This window comes from Dicentrarchus labrax, unplaced genomic scaffold, assembly GCF_905237075.1.
Source record: "Dicentrarchus labrax unplaced genomic scaffold, dlabrax2021, whole genome shotgun sequence".
Classification (NCBI taxonomy): domain Eukaryota; kingdom Metazoa; phylum Chordata; class Actinopteri; family Moronidae; genus Dicentrarchus; species Dicentrarchus labrax.
In genome coordinates, this window is record NW_026136704.1 from 10,983,550 (window position 1) to 11,009,163 (window position 25,614).

General features: G+C 40.0%; 1 protein-coding gene across 3 annotated transcripts in view; it reads right to left on the reverse strand.

Annotated features, from left to right (window-relative positions):
• lsamp (limbic system associated membrane protein) overlaps positions 1-25,614 on the reverse strand; it is a 1,177,706-nt gene that overhangs the window by 803,950 nt on the left and 348,142 nt on the right. The window contains exon 1 of one of the 3 annotated variants that reach the window (XM_051396813.1): positions 20,982-21,181. The exons of the other annotated variants lie outside the window; for them this stretch is intronic. Coding sequence (XP_051252773.1) covers positions 20,982-21,045 — 64 coding nt within the window. The 5' untranslated portion in view covers positions 21,046-21,181. Of the gene's footprint in view, positions 1-20,981; positions 21,182-25,614 lie in introns of those variants that run through there. 3 annotated transcript variants of the gene reach the window in all.

The window sequence follows — 25,614 nt, forward strand, 5'->3', positions numbered from 1 at the left end:
GCCTAAATGGAATATGGACTTTAATCTGAATGAGTCTGAGGCCAAAAAATTACTTCATAAAATCCTGTTTAGACCTCAGAGTACTGGTGGGAAATCTACCATGGAGATAAAGGTTGTACTAATAATGGTAATAGCACTGGTCGAATCACTGATCCTCGGGTTTCAGGTTAAGGATCCTCTTCATAACCTTTCACACCATCCATGTCACTACTGATTCATATCAAATCATCAGATACACTACAACCAAATCTGATTCAGTGCTCAGAAAATTAACTGCCGTTGACCCTGAATCTATAATCCTCTGTATAAACATGAATCAGTGTAGATTATTATTGAATGGAAGTCTGGGTTGAGATCATTGAGTGTTTCTGAAGACTGATCTCATTGTTAATGACTAATAAATGAAAGTAGAGGAATGCTGCTCGGTCAGCATCTTCTGTTTCTCCATTTATTCAACAAAGCCCTGAAGAATCTCGTACAGACAGTATAATGGCTCTGTTGTGGTTAGAGCACTTAAGTGAACTGCTTTCAAACAGCTGTCTGGTTTAAAACCATAAAAGCCACAGAATGCTGACAAAGACAGCTCAGTATCTGACATCCTATACAATGAATTAATTATCTGTTTGAGTGACAAAGTTTGGTATGAACCATTGAGCTGCCTTGAGGTCCTCTGGCTCAATCTGTTCACCTGTCTGCCTCATATTTATATATAAAAAAAACTTCCACCAAGGTTGTAAATAATCTCCTGATGAAGCTGATTGTGGACTCTTAGTGCTGTCTGAGAAGTGTATGCGAGTACAGAGGCAGCAATGTATGCTCTCCACTCAAACAAATCACTTCTGTCAACTGGCTTGGGTTTACAATTTGCTTTTTAAGTTGAAAAAGTTTCAACTTGATAAAATAAAATAGTGCCACATTCAAGACAAACATCTGAAATATTTTATAAAAGCTGATAACAGTTAGAATTGATGGCCTTTTATTGCAGATTCCATCTCCAGTGAAAATGGTAAAATGTCAGAGGTTGAATGAGGTTTAGCACAGAGAAACAGCTAGTCCCGCCTGGCTGAGAGCAGAAGGACCTGGCATATAGATGAGACAAGATCGCACCAAGTGGGAGATTCTGCAACATTGATATTAATAATGGAGTATTTTAGGGGCTGTGCAGGGCTACACAAGACAAGGCAGACATGCAATGCATCCATATTTCATTAGGATGCTTCAGACCTAAAGATAGCGGCTTCCCAGTGACAATATTAAAACAGCAGCGGTCTCAATTAGAGACCAACACTTTACATTCTGAGTGAATGACAGAACATTGATCCTCACAGGAGGCTAAATGTGATTCTAGAGCAGAGATTCCCGACTTTTTTCTTTCAGGGACTGTTTTTCTATTCTACTCGAAAACTGACAAACACTGACAAAGTGGATATTTCATATTCAATGCATAACAATAAAAATACAGATCAACTGATGTGAACTGTACAAGCCATAGTGATTCATGAAAAGTTTTAAAATACATTGCTTTAAGCTTGTGTAATGGAGAAAATATGTTAAAAAGACTGCACATTGTTGTTGTTGTTGTTGTTGTTGTTGCATTGAATTGTGAGGCTGAACTATTGCAACTTACAGGTTTTTCTCAGTTTGGAGAAGATGAGATGTTTCAAAAACAATTTATATTTAGTAGCCAGCAGAACAGATATTGACCTCAAGCAATGTTAGCTGGTCCAACACTTGATGATTCTCTTTATTTCTGCACATATGAGCTGTGGTTTCCATCATCATCATCATCACTCATGCTGTCTGTTGTCATCATGAATATTCGTGTGTAGTACTGTTTCAGTGAATGGCCTCTCTGTGGAGTCTCTATAATACTCTTAGTGATCAATCAACAAGTGTCATGTTGGAGTCAACTGTAAAGTCTGTGAATTATTCTGTATTTTATTAATGGAAGCACAGTGGGCATATCTTTGATTATCTTCAGCAAACCACTTAAGTTGATTGCCGTCCAATAATATTGATGAGTTAATTAAAACAAAGTAAAAAGATTACCCAATTTAATTTCTCAGTAAAAAAACTAAATGTTAATACATATGTCAGTAAATGTCACACCTTTTGTTTTGTACTATGTTCTTCACTTGGCAGAGGCTCACCTAAAAAGCCCCGAAATCCCTCAAACTCCTCTGTGTATGTTGTCGCTCTGCTTGGTTAAAGACACTTTGTGATGCACAGCAAAAACACATTTCAGTCTAAATATGGCAATATGTCTGACAAGGCAGAGTACAGACTACTAGGTGAAAAAACATCTGTCATCCACAACAGCTTGTTGTCTGTATGAAGACCTTTCCTATCAGTTGACTCACTCCCTACAGACTTCTACAAGTGAAATCTGAGGGAAATGCTGCATTCTGTCATTAAAGATCCAATGTGTGTGCCCTGATTACATCTTACATAACCACCACAACACTGTCACTAAATAAACCTCACACACATCTGTATTCCTGTGCACAGGACTCTTCTACAGCTTCATGTTCTACATTTCTCTCTTATCATCATTTGTTCAGACAAACTTATCAGCCATGTTTGGATAATGAGCCCCCCTGTCAGTTGGCTCCAGAGGTACCCCTTCATAAATCAGTCTGTACTCATGGTATGGGGAACTCTTGTGAGAGCACGGCTCTGCTTGCCAGACCTGTACTCCCTGTGCACTCGTCCTTCTCAACAACCAACTGTCTGTCCAGCTGTCACCATGCAGTCTGTTCCTGCTCAAAACTGAACATTTAGTTATTGAAATGATCGAGTAAAGAGGAACTAACATCCTGAAAATGAAAAAGATATACCAATTTTTGTGTGTTATTTAACATAATATTCAAGTATTTATCAAAAAAGTTAAATTTGCAGAGAAAACTGTGTGTGTGTCTGTCTGTCTGTCTGTGTGTGTGTTTGTGTGTGTGTGTGTGTGTGTGTGGGTGGGTGTAGTCGAGCTGTTGATAACCTGGAGGAGGATCCTTCTAATATTTCCACCACACTTCATTTGTCCTGTTAATTAACACCTAATCTGCAGACTTAAAGGACTTAAGAACCACATGCAACATTTTGATTGGTCCATATAAAGGCTTACGGCTGGCATCAGACTTACTGCACTACTGGTAGCAGTGAGGGACAAACAATTGCTTTCCTATTTCTTTTTCTTTGTCACTTATTTTACACTTTGAGCAGCTTTGTTATATTGTTCAAAAATGAATTAAAAGGCATTTCTCTTATTAATCAGCCTTGTGTATTGTGTTTGTTCAAGATAAATTGCCTCCAATGTTTGGTGTCCTTCCATCCAAATACATACTAGACCAGTTCACCCTGAGTAGTGGACGAGACAACCATTGCTATTTTTTGAGATCAGGTGTGTTAAAACACATCACTCATAGAAAGCCTTTAGTGCTGCTGTTTTTCTGCCGAACACACCTCACAATGTAACAACACAAGGTGGCCCACAAAGGTAGCTTTAACCTTCCCTTTCAGCTCAAAATCTCATTAAAAATCACATTTTAACATCAGCTACTGGGAATAAACTTGTGAAAGATCCCCCACACCAGCTTCAAGTCTTTGAATTATCCTGTAATTCTTTTTCTGTTGCACTACAAAGTGGTTTAGAACAGTTTATTTTACAGTAACCAAAGTTTATTTCTAAAGGACAATCTGAAGGAAGCATAATGGATGTGACAAATGAGACGAAACTTCAGCAAGACTGAACAAAGTAATGAAGCCCTGATGCATCTATCTATCGCTGCAGGGAGAGAAAGAGAGAGAGAGAGAGAGAGAGAGAGAGAGAGAGAGAGAGAGATAGTATTCAATAAACACTGAGCACACTTTCCTCCATTCAAAGTTTCCAAAAAGAGTCAACAAATACATTGTATTTTTAATTGAATGTTTTCTTAAATAGATAGATAGATCAGGGCAGCTCTGCAGCACTACATAACTTCATTATAAGGCTGTTTTGTCACTCATTTCACCTTTATCAAAAAAATTAGAGCTCTTGTGAATTGCATATTGCATTTGGCCATATTACAATTTCAATAATATTTGGATTTCATTAGACAAATATATTTGAGAGGGAATCAATTTTCCACATTAGACAGACAAGTCTGACACCAGGATCAGTGTCACTATCACTGCATCTGTAAGTCCAAATATAGTGCACTATAATTAATACCTAGAATACCTCTCTGTCTTTCTCCCCCTCTTGCTTCTCCTCTCAAGGTCCTATTATCTGTCTACTCCTCCTTTTGTTGTTTCCTATTTCAACTCAAAGTTACATCCTCAGACTGAAAACTGTCCTGGAGTCAGGAACATTCTGGCTTTAAAACAATTTCAGTGGGAAACACTTTTCAGCCCAATGGGAAGCTGCCTGAGACCTCAGCTCTGCTCTCAGAGATTTGTGGAGATAAACTGGAAATCTTTCAGTCAAGTCTTTTTTTCTTGGTGTTGAATTATTATTCACCCTTACTTTCTGAATCCATGATTATTTATTATCTATTATTATCATCAGCTACCACCTTCTGTGATTGTGAAGCCATGCAGAACCATTTATTTACATGATCTGTTAAACTATTGACAGTTTGTGGTGATGTTTTTATATAAATATAAGCATTTGTAACTCAGGTGCATGAAGTGTATTTGTGCAGTTTTGTATTGAATGTATTTTTTTCTCCTTCTATTTCATGTAATTTTCACAGTTTTTTTGCTATTTAAGTCAGTGAGAATATTCAGCACCTTGGACAGCGACACTGAACACATCATCCCAAACCTCTGTTGAACAAGCCTTCCTCTGAGACTACATGCACTCTAATGCCCACCATAACACTAACACTAAATATGGACAGTGTAAAGCATTGCCTGAGTTTGTTGTGGCAGTAGTACAGAGACCGGAGTTTGCACTTCCTGATTCAGTCCATCAGTCTGTTTATTCTATTCTCTATTCCCCAGGTCTATTATGTTTTCATTATATTCCCTGCTTGTCCTTAGCCTTTATTACCAGGTGAGACTCTTGTGTGAATTATCAGAGCAGTTCAGGCTTTACTGACATCTGAAATGTCAGAGTGGGTGAGTGCGGATAGTGTCAAAATAAAAGCAGCTAATGTGTTCATTAATCTCTGATTGCTGGAAGGGTCTCAGTTATGAGCAGGGCAGAAATGTCACACCAACCAGGTTACAGAAGACACACTTTCCAGACAAGATCTGCTTCTTGCTGTTGTAGGCACTACTCAAGAAATAAGCTCTATATGGCAACGTGTTTGTTACAAGTTGTTAAAATACTGTGAGTTCATGTATTTTTGCATCAGTTCCTCTTGTATGTGACAGAATAAAGAAACTGTGTGCTGCTGTGCCACAAATGCCACTCCTTTACCTCCTACACCTCCCTAGAACATGTCAACCTACTGTATAGTATGTCAGCTTTCAGGTGACAATAAATAGATCTCACCAACTGTCAGGTTATTGATTACTGTATACTCTACCTACTGTAAAACCCCAACAGTCCTCTTCAACTAACACCAATCTCAACTTTGCTGACTTCATTTTCAAGAGAGACACTGGGTTTATTTCATTAAAAGCAGAAATAATCATTCAATGAGTTAGACAAAAGGAACAAATAACTCGAGACCTAATGGCCCTCTCAGCTATTCTCCATACAACCAAAGGGTCAAAGAGCTGTCAAGATACACAGAGTAGAAGAAGCAATTTTCTATGTTTTGACCTTGAAAAAACCAAGTAGTGCTCTTATAATGATCAGGAACCTTTCTGAGGAAACTTACAAACTAACAAAAGGCTCCTTTCACAGTGAATTTGGCCTTTTGTTTGTCTGGGATCTGAGCTCTCTGACAGCACAGAGTACAGCTACGAGCTGCATCACAAATCATAAATATGTAGAAGCAATAGTCACTCACATTCATATTAATCACCAGATTATATATTTTATGTCCTCCATGTTTGCTGTGCATAGTCCCACACTATTTTGATATGTTAATAAAGCTGCAGCCAGTTCAGGGTGGATGGATCTCTGATGAACCCTGTATGCCTTAAAATACAGTTTCTGTTACATTTTGTTAATACATTAACAGCAGTGAGGCCCTTAAATCTTGACTCATCTTCCCATTTAGTCAATACTGACTTTCTGTTGTGATTTCCAAGTAGGGGTGGGCGATATATATCATTTGTGATAATATCGTCATTGTTGTTTTGGCGATGTGCAAATTTCCATTATCGAGTATTTAAATTACTTCGCCAAAAATATTTAAACGCATGTGGAAACTCCTCACATCCATTTAATACACGGTGCAGCAATGCTCTCTACAGCATGGTAGAATTCAGTCACACGACTCGTGGGCCTACGTGATCACATGACGTGATCACATGACCCCTCGCTAGCATCCTCCTTGCAACAGTTTAGCAGCGCGTTGTGATGGTAGGGAGAAAAAGCAAGCACCTCCAGTCCCTGAAGCTACTGCCGGTACAGGTGAGTGTCAGGCTGTGATCTGACTGCTAATATTATTATTACAGTATATTTTCTAACTGTCACTCATATGTGTTAGACAGTTGAATCCCCTCGTGGATGAAGGAGTGTGGAGGATGCAGAAATGGACAGATCAAAGTCAGGTTGTGGACTGACAGCTCGTATAAAGACCTGTCTAAGAAGAGACTACATCAATCTACTGAGCTCTACCTGAAGTACCACTAACCGTTGACCAGAGCAACTAAACCACAGTCACAGCCACATTCATTATGTTATCAGTCGAAAACAATGTCTAATTAATGCATCATCTCTGTTGGTCATTCAATTGTTCAACATCCAGAAAGAACTATTAGTTGTTCAGTAAAGTGTTCAATTGTTTGTTATAAATAACTGTTCACCTTGTGTGAAGAAAATAAATAAATCCCAGTCAGAGAAATGTGTCAGAGGAGACTGGAACCATTTATAGCAACACAAGGTGACACAATGTATTTGACTGATGATGCCTTGCTTTCTAAATGAATCCAAGAAGTATATAAGAGATGTGACATAATGCACACAGCAAGGAATGACACCACAAGTATAATCACTGATGAAGAAGAATTTGAGGAGGACTGTTAATAGAAATCAAATCCAGAAGCTACAGAATAAAGCAACAACATCAGTCGTGGCATGAATGGACTGCAAGTGTCTGCTGATGAACATCTGAGTAAACTAATATTGTAATCATGATGTTGTCTTTATGTTGATGAGATCTGGCATTCTAATAGTGTAACACAGCATGTTCCCAAGCCTTCATTTACCTTTAATTAGTTTTATTTAATGGTTGAAAAGCCACAAAAAGTCCAGCCACAGCACTGATCTGATCCTACAATGACAGGGAGAGAGTGTTACGTTGCTCCTCTTCAGAAACACAGTCCCTGTTTGATGGGAGCATTGATGCAAAAAGGGGTCAAGTAATCATCTATTCTCATCTTCAACAAGGTTTTCTGTTAGTGTTAGAGGGTTTTAGTGCTAGAATAAAGTAGCAGTTAAAACATCAGATATTTGATTATAAAGCAGTTCACATGGCTGCAGCAGGACTGAGTGGCATTAAACAAGAAAAGCTACAGTTCTAATGGAACAAGTTATTGGACGAGATGACAGCCTAGAGTAGAAAAAATGTAACATAAGTGAAACAATATGACAAGTAACATAATATTATGAGTTCAGCCATGTCTGATAGTGGAAATACAAAGCTTAAAAATCAAGGAAGCAAAATATCTTGTTATTAAATGAAGTTAAATTACTGAAATACTGAAATACAATTGCTCTGTGGAGAATATGTGACTGTATTAATCAGTCGGCTTAACATACAGGTTTAGTTATTAGAGAGCAGATGGTTCACTGGTCTAATAACATGTTTAGTTGTCCAATAGCAAAATCAATATGGCTCCAGATAAGTTAAAGTTGGTCCATGACTTCAATGTTGTCTTTTGTTAACACTTTCCCCTCAGAAGATAAAATGTGAGAGTAACAGTCAAACATTGAAGTGTCCAGTGTTAAGTGGTTCCATCCTCTTGGTGTCCAGCTGCTCAGAACTCACTGTGTCTTTAGCTAACGCGATACTTTAGAGATGAAACTGTCATGGCAACTAGACTTGGACAGATGCAAGTGCTTCCTGTTTAAACTAGATCAGTGTGAGCCACTGCTGGGCTGCACTTGAGAACGTGTTACATCTGTCACTGCCAACACACTCCACAAATACACACAAACACACACACACACACACACACACACACACCAGAGCATGTGAGCGGAGCGGACCGGATGAAAATTTCCACTCCTCGCTCACAGACCTGTCAATTTGCGCCGCTTGTCAGCTCCACCTGGTTCTCTGCTCTCCTCCCCTCCACTCCATCATAAAGTTTTATCCCGCTACACTCGCTCACCACTCCGCTCAAAAAAAAACCCTGCATCGTACAACCCTCACGTGCAATCTTCTATTCACAAATAAAACATGAGCTTGGCCGTTTTTCCCCAGGCTACGTATTTTCATTTCATTTAAAAAATACCACAACCCAACTCAACTAAGACATAAGGGTAATGTTTTGTTTTTAAGCCAATAAAAATAGTGAGTTCCTGTAGTAGACTGCCATGTTTCCGAGAAATGTGTCTTTTTAGATTCCAAAACGACTCTTTACCGACTGCAACAATGTCGCCGCATTCTTTTTCTTGTTCCACAATATCCCCATCTGTTACTTTTACAGGAATAGTACACTTGAACGACTTCTCAGTTTCTTTTCTGAAGTACACATTAAACTCCATAGTTTTGAAAGAAAATAGTGTGGGTGTGCGCGCAGGTGCAAAGATGCATTCTGGGTGGGGCATGAGCGACCGGAGCGAAATTGGAGCGAGAGATAAGGCTCCGATCCACCTTTTAAAAAAATTGCCGCTCCTCGCTCAACACAAAATCCTTCCGCTCCCCGCTCCGCTCCGCTCATATGCTCTGACACACACACACACACACACATTGGGTCTAGGTTAACAAACAGATAATGAATTCAAGAACATTAAAACTGACAATAAGAGGACAGAAAGTATACTGATGAGGAAAACCAGATGATGGTTCTGTCACTAAAGGAGCAGCATGTCAGTTACTGTAGCACATGTAGGAACTGGCTGTTCCCCCGCAACCACTAACAGCATCAAGATGTCTGTCCATATGACCATCAGTCCCTACAGACAGAGCAAAAAGACACTAAACCAGGCCACAGAGGTGTATAGTAGTGAAGTAGATGTACTTTGTTACACTACTGAAGTAGTTTTTTTGAGGATCTGTACTTTCCTTGAGTTTTTTCTTTTAATCAAGACTTTTCATTTAAAAGTTAAAAAATATACTTTTATTCTGTTACTTTGATGTTTGCCACCTTGTTACTCGTTACAAATTAAAATAGAAATATAATTAATCATCAAAGGATTATCTGGAATGGGCGTGTCCGAGAGGATGAGAAGAACAACGTACGGTACTTTTGCGAAGATTATAGGTAAGGGCGGGATGCGCTGGGCGGCGGAGATCAACATGGCTACCTCCGCAGTTAACGTTGATGAGGAAGACAAGGAAGACGTTACCACACTGACAGCATCTCCTTCGGTAGAAGACGACAGTCACCCGCCGTGGTCATACCTGGCAACAATGTTTGGCTACCTTGGGATGGGGGAAAATCCTAAAACATACAGAATGACGTGCCTCTTGTGCCTACCAAAGTGCCACGAGACAAAGGCGTTTAAGAACTCTCCATCCAACCTTAAGAAACACAAGGGGAGAACCATTTTTGGTTGTTTTGCTTCTTTTTATGCATACTATAAAAATACTTTACTTGTACTAGAACTTTTGATACTTGAGTATATTTTTTCACAAGATACTTTTGATACTTAAGTGCATTTAATGTGAGCTACTTTAAGACTTTCACTCAAATGATTTTCTTATGGGTGACTTTAACTTTTACCAAAGTCATTTTCAGTTATGGTATTTGTACTTTTACTTATTTATGCTATTTTCTTCAAGTACTTTATACACCTCTGCCAGGCCAGACTCGCTCTTCCTCACTGTTGAGTCACTGAGAGTCAGTGCTTTGAGCAGTAAAGGGCTGCAGACACAAACAAAACACCACATCAGTAATCAACAACAATCTCATCCCAGACTGAACAGACAGCAGTTCTGCCCCCAACCAGGTTTCTGCCATCAAATACAGAGAAAAGACCATTACCATCACTGTACAGCAGCCTCCCACCACTGTCTAATTAGAGAGCAATCAACAGACCCCAACTCTAATTGTAAAGCCTTTCTCTCAGTGAGCTGCATTAGGAGGTAGCTGTGATGGTGGAACAGAAAATGCAGCGAGAGAGAGAGAGAGATATAGAGAGAGATAATCTCTGAACCTCAGGCCTCCACCTTTGTCTCTCCATGGTGTGTGATCACCTCAGGAAAGTTGTGTCAGAAATATAAAGCAGAAGTGTTTGGCTGAAGAGTGGAGAGCATGAATTAGGATTGTATCATTTTGACACATTCAGGAACTTAAACTGAGGCAAGGTGCCAACTTCTACCTCTTAACATAGCATGTATTATGTCACTCCAGCACACAGCAATTCAAACACTCTGACAACAACGGAGAGATTATAGGGCTGCATATAACACATTGCTCTCACTCAGCTCTGGACTGTGGATATAAATGATGGAGGTCAGTTCTCAGTGATCTGACTCAACACACAAAACAGTCTTCAACAAGGCTTTGATACTGACGCATATTCTGAATGTAGAGTCTTACTGTCTCCTTTGAAGTCCAGAGTAAAGGTCAGCAGTTGGTGTCCTCATCACCGCGCACACACACACACACACACACACACACACACAAGGTCAAACTGGCCACTCTTACCTGAAAGACAGAAGAAGAGAAAAGAGGAGAATATAATAACATTTCACATAAAGATCCACCTAATGTCATTTGTTTGTCAGCTATAACACTTTTAATGTTAACACATACTTCATGTGTCACTCTGTTTGAATTGACTGTATCATTCACTGAACAACATTAAACAACATAATTTACTGCTACAAAGACCGTGAGAGATGTTTGTCATCTCATGTGGTGTTCACATTGTTCACAAGGACTCCTCTGAGAGGACAATGACACAAAAATCTTCCTCAACGATTGAGACCATTGAGGCAAAATCAGCCAGTCGTACCACTTCCCTGCTGGATTCATGGGTGCATTTCACTTGATAACAACTTATGACTGTCAACTGCCTCGGTGTCTCCACATCAAATCCTTATGTGTATATATATATATATATATATATATATATATATATATATATATATGAGATGTGCAGAGAGCACGGGAGGGAAAGAGGAGGCAAGTAAACTGAATGAGATCAACATGAGCTGCCCACACAGGATTTTATTCCCCTCTTAGTTATTGTGGATCTACCAGTCAGACTGTTAACAGGGTTTATGACAGACTACAGTATCTTTACTGACAGCATCGTGTTCGAAGAATATGTCAAATAACAGTACTGGCCTCCTATTGCCAACAATCTGTCAATGTTCCACTAACACTATTTTAGGACATCATCTTAAACTCCAGCTGTGACTCATTAGAGGGAAGACAGGAGCAGGTATGAAAGGTGTTTAATGCATTTTTTAATAATCCTGAACACTGCTAATGAGTTAGGACAGAATGATGAAAGTAAGATGTAGTTTGGATAAATTGAGATCATCACATTTCTTCACCTCACCCTGTCAAATCACACACATTACTGACCTTAGTGCTGAAGCAAAATTAACTTGTGATAAAGCACCTAATCAGTGACACTGATAATGACATTGTGCCATCACTGAGGACAAAGGAAGAATCTCCATGGCGATGTAAATAAATAGTTGTTACCTCCAAGGAAAAAACATTCCACTAAATCCAGGAAAAACAGGAATTATCCATAAACGCACCAGGGCTAGGTCAACATCATTCTGTAGAAAACATAAGTGCAAACATCAGTAACAGTGAGTCCACACAGTGATTAGCCGGCTCCTGTGGTGACTGCGACTTCAACCTGGCAGGAATCAGAGTCACTCAACTGTTCACCTCCAAAAGTGTTAAGCTACAGGTAGAGAGAGAATCAATATAAATACAAAAATGTTATCGTCCACAATGTGGGAAATTGTCTTTGGTTTCACCACAAGACATTTCATAAAAGACATCACATTACAAAATATATAATACAACTCACAATATATAAGTACACTGTATACAATATCATGAAAACTGCAGCAAAGTCAGAAGCACCACTCTCATTTATTTACCGTTCAGACAACATGGAGCTGATTTACCAGTTGACTAGAAATGTGATGAAACTGATGTGAGATTAAATGACCAAAATGGGATGAATGCAGTAATCTCCAACTGTGGTAATTATTTCCAAATACATTCATAAATACTGTCAATAGCAGCTAAGCAGCTATAACTTCTGCAGACGTCATGCAAATGCACACTGATAATCACGATGGACACATCCAAATTACAAACCACGGCCCTTGAAGGGAAAAAAAGCAGTAATTATTCATGGCAGAATAAATTATAGAGCTGACAGACTCAAATGGAATGGTTGGAGAATGTGTGGATTTTAAAGGCAGCAAAAATCCTCTAAAACCGACCCAACACAGCTACACAGGTGTATGAAGAAGAGGTCATTCCCAGAAAATCCTCCCTGAGGCTGTGTGGTTACACAGGCGTGTTGATGCCTTCAGGCTCCTCTGTTGCATTTCAGCTGCTGGTTTTCAGGAGGAAATGAGAGACAAGACAACATAGTGTCTGTCTGCTGTCTAACCTAGTTCATACATCTGCTTCAAGAACATATGGGATATTAAACAGGGAAAGCTCAGCCTTTTTGTTCTTCTGTGTTTACATACATGTGTTTATTTATAATACTACCCATGGAATCTTTGGAATTGTGCACCAACATGAGACCCAACCTTGTTGTTATATTTACAATGAGCAGATCCTGTTCAGTATTATGTACAGTGCAGTGAAACTATCTAAAAACCATTGGAGAGGTCCAGTGGACTGCATTAGGCTTATAAATCCTGTCCATTAGGAACAGTGTGTACAGCTCCACACCTGACACCTTAAATGTCTTTTTCATCACTCACTTTGAGTCTGAAGCTCTTTAACCAATCCTGACCTGCTATTCTACACTCCCTGCACCACAAACTAAAGAAATAACAAATACATGGTGTCTCCCAGGGACAGTAGATCATGTGAAGTTTTTGCTGTCAGTTCACTCATTCTCTCTGACTAATTCGCTCTAAACTGTGTGTGGGCTTGGTGAGCAGTTGTTCTCTGATCTTCATCACAGCCTCGGAACACAACATCAGGTTTATTATGTGATTCATTTGGTTTGTACCAGACTGTGAAGCTCGGATTTTAAACATCTTTACATGAGATTGACAGAGCAGCTCAGCTGAGGTGAACAGCCTCATGGGATGCTGTCTCTGCCCACAGAGGGAGAGGGGAACGACGTCTTTGTCTCAGCCAGAGTCTGCAGGGCTCATTGTCTTCTGGACTGGTTGCTTACGTCTCTTCTCTGTTATGTTCAAGAACAAATCAGCAACTACCAATGAAATATACTGTATGTTCCTTCAGGTGCAACATCTGGACATCTGTCAGGACTGTCCTGTGGCAGCCTGACATAAAGAACACTTCACTGTTAATCAGTCAATAAAGTTGTAATTGTTTGAAGGTGAGCATTCACCTCTAAGGGGCTGGGTGCTTGATACAGAAGCAGTGCTGTAGGTTAAATCAACTGCTCAGTAATCATTAGAGTCTTGTCTGTGTTTGTCTTCGGTGGTCTCCACTTCAGCTCGCTGGCTGCCATCAATACAACAAAACACCACCACATAGAACAAGCTTTCACTGAAGCTTTGTAAAGGGTCAAATAATGAAGTCTAAAGGCCAGGACACACCAACCCGACGGCCAACCGTCGGCAAAAGCAGTCGGACTGATCAGTCGGTCCCGCTCCTCATGTCGGTCAAAAAACCACCTCCGAACACACCAAACCGACGCCGACTGGAGGTACGTCTGCGTGTGCGTGAGGCGAATATGCCCCCATAACAGCAGGCGGCGCAAATCTGTGTTGCCGGAAAAAAATACGGATCACTCTAGACCTAGTAAACACAGAGCACGCTGTCGTCAGTCATTGTTTTCATCAGAGAGTGTTGATAGTAGTTAAGAAGGATCATTATTGTCATTACTCGCTGAACGGAAAATACAATGGCTAATGATAACAAGATACTGGTCATTGAGGCCGACGGCCACTGGCCGATTCTACATGTTGAATCGGCCAAAATGAATGCCGACGCCGACTGACGACGGCACGGGACACACCAAACCGACTCGAGTCACCGACCTCGCCCGACTGTCCGACTGCGTCCGACAATCAGGTTGGTGTGTCCGGGCCTTAAGACACAACACACACACACACATACACACACAGTACCTGCACACAAATGTCGACAAACCTAAACCTGGTGTGTAATTTATTAACAAGAGTGTAAAGTGATAGTAAAACCATCAAACACAGGCCTCTACACACACTTTCACTCCCACACACAGATTGTAACAAAGCTCTCCTTATCCACTGACTTCAGCCTGAGAGCTCATCGAGATCCAAATGTAAACAGACTGAATGAGTAAACACACAACCATCCTTCTCATCAGTCTCTATTAATGATGTTAATACTGTATGTCCTTACTACAGTGAATACATCCATAAACATTGTTTACATGTTAAATTGACATCCAAACACATGGATTTCTACACAATGGGACTGAAAAAAGACTGATGTCCTGTCAGAAAAGAGGCAAATGGAAGTGGATCATCCTGGAAATTTCACATTTACAGTTTCTGATTTCAATTACATCATTTAAAAGAGATGGAAGCTCTCAGAGTAACACACAGAAATTAAAACAAAATCTGCACTGTTCAACTTTTCTCATTTTCCAACTTGGCCATCACTGTCCCACATCCATTGCCACATAAGTGTACAGAACATCCTCTCTACTGTATTTAGCATCAAATCAGTCTCTCCTTTCACAGACGTCCCACTGAGGTTGTGTCTGACTGCAAGAAAGAACAAACCCTTCCTTTCTCACATTGGTTTTTCCTGTTGTTGTCTTGCTGTCAGTAATTATGTCCACAGTTACATTTTAAAGTTAAACTCTTCGGCAGAGGGAATCGCCACTCATCCACTTTAAATTCCAACAGTTGAAGAGAATAAGTTGCTCATTTGAAGGAACAATTCATTAAAACATTTCCCCTGTTGACATATTGGTTCTGTAACATAAGTATCATTCACCTTCAACTTCATTCACACCTTTCAACATATATCCTGCCTCTCCTTTCCTTCAAACTAAATCCAATCTGGCGTGTTTGAAGAAGCAAAAAGGAGCAATTGCAACAATTTGGTGTGAACACTGAGTGCAGGCTCCGGCTGAATTTGCAGCCATTTTCACACAGCCTTGTTCACAATCATGTGACTCATTTATGTGGATTCCTTCTTCATCAGCTGCTGGACGTCATTAAATGAACAGACCTCTAGTTATTACAGTGCCACATATTGAATAACAGCTCAACAGAAATATACTGTTGGCTTCAGTCCTCTGGTCTCTTTTGTAAACATTTGAATCCACTGACAGAATCTTCATTCTGAGACATTCATTGAAATGTGAATCCAGCAGCATGACACAGTATCAGAGGTGTTTTCTCCAAAAGGATTACCTGTTTGAATGAAGGATTAATAGAAACCGGATGTGTGGATGTATTTAATGGGTGAACACTTAAGACGGGCAAAAAACTTTAATCCTGTAATCCTATAATACACTCACCTCTGGTTTTTATTGACTCTTAAATACAGAAATAAACATCCAGTAATTTATGTGTTCACTGTTACAGAGAGCTAACACTTTCAGCACACAAACACGCGTTGATGATGTAATGTCAATAAATAAAATCAGTTTTTCTGCTGTATCAAATTTATAAAATTTATAGACAAAAGTAACTATCTAAAGTAATTATCTGCCATGGGAGCTCCCTATCTAGATATTTTATTAATTATCTCTTTCTTATATTTTATCACTTTGACAGATCCAATATGGATAACTTTTATTGTTGAAATCATGGTTGATCACGCACATGTCTTCTGGTCCATTCAGAGTTTTTGGAAGGAAGTGGCAACAATCAGTTAAAAAACCCTGGGTTTTAGTACAAGGACAACATTCACATACCTCTATCTTGGTAAAGTAAAATGATACTATCAATCCATCCATCCAAATATCTGCAGCTATGGAGGATGCCTCAGTGGTGAGTCTCGTTGTCACATATGGTGCCAGGATTCAGTATCAGTAAAATCCTGAACCCATCCCTCAACAAAATACAGTTGCTTGAGTCAACTAAGTTTTAAAACTACATGTATTCATCCACAACTGTTCAGTACCGGTGGTCTGTTTGGAAGCAATGAATGACAGCATCACTCGTCAAAGGTCGGTGGGTCAGTTGTGTTCAACCCAAGTCAGGTAATGTTATGTCTCTGGAAACACGCTAACTCATCTGTGGACTGGGGCAAAAACAGACTGGGGTAGCATCCTGCAGACTCAGCAAAATCATTTTTTATTAAATAACAGTGGCTATGTGGCCATACACAGTCATAAAGAATAGATGGGAATGAGAGAGAGCGTAGTGTCAGCGTGGCATCAACAATTTGCAGCTCACTTCCTGTCTGTAAGTCAGCTTTTATTTGTGATCCTAGGACGAGCCCCCAATTTGTCACAACCCAGTTCAAGGCTGGACAAAGAAGAAGAGTACACACATGAGTTTTAACTAAAAATGTGTTTATTTAACATAACTAAAAGAGAAATGAAGCTAAAAACAAACTAAATTCAACCAAACCAAACAGGGTGGAAACCAAGGGAGAGAGGGAGATCGGCTGACCCACAGACCAGGTGAACTGAATCTTGCTGATGACCGACTCCACCCATCAGGCTCTTGGAGAGAGAGACCTGCTCAGAGGGTCATCACAAATGTTATGGAGATCTTTGTGAATACTGAAGCTTAAAATACATCTTCACATTACCAGAAACTAACATTGGTCTGGTATTATACAGAGTGCAGTTCTTACTTTGTAAAGGCTTACTATTATTGTAAAACTGTGGGTGGGTATGCCAATGCATCAAACTGTGGGAGTAAAGAACTATACTTAATACAAGTCTAATTTACATGTACACATTATATTGTATATACATATTGTTTAAGATGTGTAGCCCATTCATTCAATCAACTAAAACAACTTCAATTTAACGAGTAATGTTTAAAATGAAACCACTTTTTTTTAATATCCTCCAGGGTCCAAGGCTTCACTGCCTCCACTTCTTTCTGCCATTTACCTTGCTTCATTCTATTGTTCATGCCATATAACACATGTTTTATTTTGTCAACTTGATCCACCATTACCTCCCTACCCATACATGAGGTTTTGATGAATGAATGAGTGTGCATGTTTCCTGTTTTGTGTCTACACATATTTCTACACCTTAATATACACAGAGTTGTATGCATCTGGCCCCAGGAGTCAGAGCAGACACATCATTACATCCATCAGAGGCTATATGCACTCTCAGATCCCATTAGTGTTGCAGGACAGTCAAATGTCACTGTAAGGAGTTAAAACAACCAGAACCACTAAAACAGAGACATCACTGAAGTCTAACCCCCTTTCTGTTAAAAAGGAAACAACTTACATTAGAATTATAAATGTGTCCAGATTACAAATAGGAATCTTCCAGAGGATCTCATGTAGTAAGTAACATGTGAGGAACTCCACAAGAAAGATGGCAGAGGAGATTAAATAAAACACCAAACTAAATGTTTTGGCACCTAAAGAAGATGTCCTCAGTGATTCAGATTTTCTGAATAATTAAAATTATAATAAAGTCTGATTTCAGCACAATCACAACAGGCCTGATCAACAAAGCCATAACCAAATTATCCTCAATTATGAATGAGAACTCTGAAAAAATAAGTAATAAAAGACTGAGCTCACCTTCCTCTTTCAAAGATGGTACTTTGTTTCTTGTTACAAAAGAGAAGAAAAACTGTTTATCTAAATACCACCAACAGAGACAGAGGAAGAGGAGCGCACAGCTCCAATGACAGATGCATTTTCCCTGAATCAACCATGAAGTCCTTTGCTACCAAAGAAAAGACTGGTTTGTTTTACGTGTTTCTATTGTCAGGGATCCCAACTCACCAAGACTGAATCACCAAAAGATGTCAGAATCACTGAAGCACAACTTTTACAGCAAATGATCTGTTTAAAGCTGCAGCCGGGGGAGGAGGATGAGGACATTTTTATACACTTTATATCACCTACAGTCGCTCATCATTGCAGTGAAATACATTCTGATCTCACTGATAATCACAAACTGAAACTATTTCCAGTTCAATCAGAGAAACAGCCTCATGTAAGAATGTGCACAGACTACAACAAAGCAGAAGACCACCAGTTTATTTAAATGAATAAAATGCCTGATGAATAAAATTAAAGTAGAAGACAGAGTCAGTTCATTTATTTGCTCGACTTAGTGTAGAAAATTAATAAGAAACCAAACAGAGCAGTGGAAATAAATTATAATTCACACTTTAGCAGCTCTGCCTAGTTAGAGGGGGACAGAGGAGGTGGAACAGTGGTCTACCTGTGTGACTGAAACTGATGCTCAGCACAAGATAAGTGTTTGGTTGAACTAAAACTAGTAGCTGAGCCGATTACCTACGATAAGAAAAGATCACATCAAATACCAAATGAATGTTTATACACAAAGGCTGTACTTGCTCAGCCTGACCAAGTATATTAATGCTCACTTTCTCCATCATTTTATCCTGAGTATCTCTCTCCTGCTCACTGGTTGCACTTTGAAAAGCCAGCTGCAAACAGGGGTCAACGTCCAGATCAATTGAAGTGTGAGCAGATGACAAGTTGAAAGAAGTGCTGCAGTGAGACGGGCAGCACCGCTCCCCTCAGAGGAAAGAATGGCTCAGACACACATTAACGATTTTACTGTCAGTCATGTGCAAGCTTTGGGAAAATGATGCCAGGAGAGATATAAACAAAGAAAAGAAAACACGGGAGGCATAAAATACGAGGGGATGACGCAAAGGGATTAGTGGTGGTGATGGGACTCTTAATTTATTATGTTTTCATTAGCAGCAGATGAGCATAAAAAGAAGGTTATGTTGTACTGACTGAGAAAAAATACACAAAGAGAAGCCGAGTGAGTTCAGTCAGCACGTATAATTCAGGTCTGTTCAGGTCCTGGTGTCTCTGAGCCATCGACTGACAATGATCTCCTCCTTAAGCACTCCTTCATATCAACCCTCTGTCCACTCTGACAAAAACAAAAACCATCCTGGAAAACAACCAATACACAAAAATGGACGTCATCGAAAGAATCATGTGAGAGATTCTACGAATAAAAGGGCTCCTGCTCATCAGCTGACTCAAACTATCTTGGAAGCTCCACAGCACAGTCCAATTACGAGCTTTCATATCAAATACAACACTTATACAACATCAACAATAAAATCTGAAACCACTCCTGCAACACACAAACTGCCCATCTATAAACTCAGCTACTTCCACCAATTCACTGAAATATGGTAACATTTCTGTTGGAGCTTTGGAGGATGTTACTGTATATAACAGAACATACATCAGTGTTAGTTTTACTTTAGTGGAAATATGGCTGAGAATAAAATGGCCAGTGAAGATGTGCATTAGTTTGTTTGGATGGTGTTTTAAGCTCTGAAAACGTGTTACCATTGGAGTCCATTGTACGTGTTTAACAGCCACCTTGCAAGCCTACAGGGGCTGTTCGTATGGGGTGGAAAAACTTCCTCCACTTACTGATGTCATTTAAAGGTATGTTAGCGAGACGTGAACGTCTTCATCTTTGTCTGACACTTCTGCTTTAAATACTGACACTGAAGACCTGATCGTGTTCTCTCAACCAAACTGATTCCTTCATGAAGTCAAACTGAGCAGCCAGTCGATCACTTTATCAAACACTCACAATTCATTTTAGAGCTGCTGTACTTAGAGTCTGGAGAGCCTCATCACTTACTGCTGACATTTCATTACAAAAGTAGATGGATTTCCTCTTCATCCTACTACCATCATCTCAGCTCTCCTGTTCAAATCACACATTGTTTCTTCCTCATGTATTCATCCACATGTATCACACACACTCTCTCCACCTCATACAAACACTCCTTGCCAGCATAAGAGCAGCACCAAAGACAATCCAATGAGACTGACTGATCCAATCTACAATGCAGACATCATGGGCCACAGTGAAAAGAGATGTTGTTGAAGACATGAAGGTATTTCAGGGAGGCTCAGAACCAAAACTGAGGGATGAATTTACTTGTTTGATAATTTACACAAGCTTTTGTCCTGTCACACTGCCCCTGAACACACACACACACACACACACACACACACACACACACACACACACCCACCACACCTCCTCTGCTGAAGCTGTGAGCTGGACCTTCAGCCTCTGAGGCTGCTCTCTTCTGTGTCACACACTGCGACTGTACATGAAGACTGATGTCAGATCAGTTCAGTTCCACTCATCACTAACTTCATTTAGAGCAAACAGAGCTCCACTGTAACAGTCTCTCTCTCTCTGTCTCTCTCTCTCTCTGTCTCTCTGCCATGTCAGCTGTTTTCAGGAAGGGAAGTCACTTCACATACCTTCAGAACGAGAGTCAGCAGCAGACGGACAGAAGCACAATAAACATCCACGGTAGCTGTCATTTCCCTCTCAACTCCGGTGTTTCCTAGTGGAAAACGCCAGGACATGAAATGAAAAGAATAAAACGACCCCTTGCCTTGAAATCCAAAGAGGAAAGCGACGCCGGGGATCCACACGGTGTGTATCCAGAAGTAAAGCATGGTGTCCTTTAATCAGGTGCAAAAGCTCCGCGCTCTTCCCGACGAAGCTCCGTCTCCAGCGGTTAATTTCCAGAAGAGAAAGCGCTGCAAATGAAGCCGAGCGGAGGAACAAATCCCAGTCTGAACGCTGCTGATCAACACAAGAGCTGGAGACTCTGTCACTGCTCCATCTGCTGCTTTCACACGGACAGTAGCGACCCCTACCGACACTCACCCACAGAGGGAGAGAGTGTGTGTCTGTGTGTGTGTGTTCACTGTGTTTCTAAAGCACTGACAAATCCAACACATTTCATTCAGCAGCACAACCACGATGTTTCACTCTTTCTGCCTCACAGCAGCTTTACTGCTGGACACACAAGTGAAGAGGAGGGGGATGGAAGGAGGAAGCAACACACAACTTTCTGATTCTTCACTGTTCAATATTCACACTCAGGTGGACACTATTGTCTGTTAGTGTGGACAGATTCATGGCTCACACATATATCCTCAGGCTGCTCTGTAAGATACAGACTCACAAAAACATCACAAATAAATAACAACAGAATAAATATCAATATTTCAACTGTAACAGTCACTGCTTTAAAGTATGTGCAGGTACATTTATTGACTTTGTTGTAAAAATGTAGTTGATTAAAGCTACAGGTTGTGTGATGTTCCACCTGTACCTACAACAGTTCGTACTGATAAACAAAGTAAGAATAAATGCAGAAGTAGAAAAGGCTACGAAGAGAAGGTTTGCATAAAGCAAGAGGTCAAACCAGAGTCAAGGTTTTACAATGATGGTGAGAACTGAGGTACAGGCTATTATCTGGTAGCCTTATCTGTTTTGCTTTGTTTTTTTTTTTTTGTTATTTTCCTGAACTATGTAGTATGTAGAACTATGTATGAATGAGACATGAGGTAGTTGGATACAATGTGTGACGATGCACTGTGCTCCGCACTGCGTGTTCATGTGTGTTTGGGGGACTGGCTTTGAAGGGACACTTGAAGGGACGGGCTGAGATTTGTTCAGTTGGATACTTTCAAACTCTTGTTGTCTGCTAGTTTCTCCAATGTTATCTACCCTAGCTTTAATCCAGGAAACAACAAGTATCTGTCTTTAAAATGATCATAAAAGGAACTGAGGATAAAAGGTGAAGTTGAAGAAGCTCATATAGAATATTTGCACATTAAGTAAAGTTGTATTTTTGTGTGAAAAATATCAGTGCCCGCATTTTCTACTTCTGACATGCATTAAACATTAAAAAGTTGTTCTAGTGTCTCTATAGGAGCTGCTCATTCCCGTATGTACCAATATCTGTTAGAGTTCAATGTGAAGAGAGTCTAGTTGGTCTCACTGGAGAGAGCCAGTTATCTGTGTGCATACACGTGTGGTGTGTTATTCCAAAGAAATCCTGACAGTAGATTCATTACAGTTCTCACAGAGCCCCTGAAGCTGTTGCTTTAGTTTTTATATTTAACTCCAGCTGCAGTGAGAGCACCTACACACCAAACTTGTTTTATAGTAATATACTGATGAGACTGTTTTCCATTTTCAGTAAGAATCACATTCACTCACATCTTAATATGAAAGCAGATGTGTCTGCTGCAGATATATATGACAGCTCTCAACTCCAGCAGATCACACTGAAGTTATCTGGATGCAAAGAGAACAGCAGCCCTGATCATAATGTGTAAAGTAGAGACAGATTAAATGTTATCTGTACACCACAATATGTTCTTGAATTAAAGGCTGTTACATAAGATCCAGAAGATAATGGTCCATGACTCAGTGCTGATTCATATAACATATGGCTGTGTTTTCACTTTCCAACACAATTGCAGCTCTGCTCAGTAATGCTCAGTGATGTTACGTTCTATGGTTTGAATAGTTTGACTGTTGTGTTCAGTAAAAGCTGCACAGTTGATACTGAGGAAGATACACTGATGATATAATTCTACTATTAATAAAAGTTGCTCTAGCTGCTGCTTTCTGTAGTGTCACTACATTAAGTGAGCTTAACTTGTTTTTTGGATCGTTGCCCTCACACAGAAGTCACAAGCTGGTCAGAACTACATTTCCTATTATATTTGTAGTTTGTGTTCTTAGTTTTGTTTCCTTTTAGTTTCCATCTGTGTTTAGCTTCCACTCACAAGACCTTATGGCCCAGGTGGACTGTGTTTGGAGGCTTTATTTACATTCCCCACCTGTTTCTGTCACACTGCTCATTTGTATTGTAGGCACAGAGGAGATGAATACTGTTTTCATTATAACATGCCAGCAGCAAGAGAAACAAAAGCAAAGGTTAGATTGAAAACAATCGGAGGAAAAATATAGTTTGCTGTCAGAGAAGTGAGACTGTTGATTCTCAGAAAGAAGTCAAATCTTGTTTCATGTTGTAGTCATCTATAAATTATACATACACACTGCATGGTGTCATACATTGTTCATGGGGGTGGGGGTCCATAGTTCTATTTACAGTTTTAGGGTCCTGAAAAGTCCAGTAACAGACTCATAATGCGAGTCTTCAGTCTGAGCCGCACCAGTTAACACAGTGTAATCACCAACTCACAGCCCACTGTGTGAATTATATACACAGTATGAACATGTCACAAATCATTCAGATACAGACTGAAAAGTTGGCAGGAAGAAAACAGAATGTATTTCAATGATGGCTCCACGCTACAAACTACATGAATATGCAAAGCTTCCAGCAGACAACTGTTTGTAATAAGTCATTCTATGTGACTATGTGAGCAGATGGTGTGGTAATGATTTCACATTAGCTATTAATTTATTTGCAAAATACTTAAATCTTACCCGTGTTGTAAGAAGACATTAACATCACATGATGCAAGAAACAAAGTTAATGCACCAGTTTATTTCAGTGTATAGACAGTTTCTCCAGCTTTTACAGGTCTGCAATCAGAGACAGAACCACTGCAGGTGAAAACACGGCCTCCTTATTACATTCCCTCATTAGAGAGAATCCTGATTCATTTTGCAGAGTAAGTCCACTCATGTCTTATACTATACATCATACTCAACACTAAGTTCAAGCTCCTGACCTCTAAGTGTCTTGATTCATAATTCATGTCCAGCCCACAGTGTCTCTGTCCTCCAGCAAAACTTTGGACGTCAGTGTGAAAGCCTCCAGCTAATGTCGTCAGTGTTCTATAGATTCTCTCTGCCTGTTTCACCTCTGACCACAGCCAGCATCACTGATAGGTGCAGTTGGGTGTTCAGAGGTGTGCTCTGTTGAACCTGTAACCACACCCAACAGTGATGTCACCGGGTCCTGGAGTCCACCTGTTGTTCACTGCAGGACAGTGAGAGGTTCAGCCACTGGAGGTCAGCAAAGACAAGATTTTCAGGGGTGTTAAGTTTCTCTTTAAACACCAGCATCAAACTGGAGTCCAGTGAGCTGATCTGTCCTCCCAGTCAGCACCATGGACAGAGACAGAGCAGCAACAGAGCACAGAGCTCTGCAGCAAAGACTGCTGTTCTCACTCCAATAGTGAAACACTATCAATATAGTGACATTTCTATGTTGTTGTGATTTTCAGTATTACTTATAACTATTGCACAGTGCATTAGAAAGTTCAGTTATATTTTATACTTTCTTTAAAACGTATTAATAATATTTCTCCTTCGATACACCTGCTCTCATCCAGCTGCTTCTTTCAACCTGCCAGAGAGAAGCTTCACCAGGGTACAATGTACTCACACAGTTCACACTGCATTGTGTGACCAAAGGTAACAAAGGCCGACTCTTTCCAGTTACTGTAAGATGGAATAAGACTGAAAGTGAAAGTTTACTGCATGACTTTCCATCCATCAAGTATCAGGATACAGCTCAGAAGAGATCTGCATTGATCTGACTTCTGAATATGACACCACATTACACAGCACTCTCTCCACTCTGAGCTGTGACCTCCAGAAGTGGATCATTTACAGTAAAGTTGCAGATACTCTGTGGTACTTGTACTCTGATGCTAATGACTCTTGGAGCTCTAGTTTCCTCTGCTGTTGGTCTCTGTCCTGAATAAAGAGCTCCTCTGTCTATTTCTAGTGACTCCATCCCAGTGGTTTCCATCACACCAGACCCCCAGCTGATTACGTGGGACTCTGCAGAGAGCGTTGATTTATGACTGTTTGGCTCTGATTATACTTGAGCTCTCTGGTGCAACACTGCAGCTCTCAGCCGGCATCCAAACGTGTGAAAGCTTCCCTAAAGACTTTGGTTTGATAACAGTTTGCCTCTGACAGAGAGCCAAAGTCTGTGGAGCAGAGCCACACTTTCTGGCTCAGATCCTGTTAAAAAATGTGCTCATCTCACAGACGTAGTCTTAAAATACTCATGCAGGAAGAAGAGAAGTGAGACTATATTTAGATTAAAAAAAAATCTTTATTAAGATTTAATAAAAAGCAGTAATGAATAAGATTCTCTTTCCATTTCACCACCTCTCCATTACTGTAGTTCCTTTGCTGTGAACAGAGAGCCACCAGCTGCAGGGTCTATTCATAGATGAGTTAGAGGAGGAAGGAAGATGATCGACAGCCAGTTAAAAAGAGAACAATGGGATGTT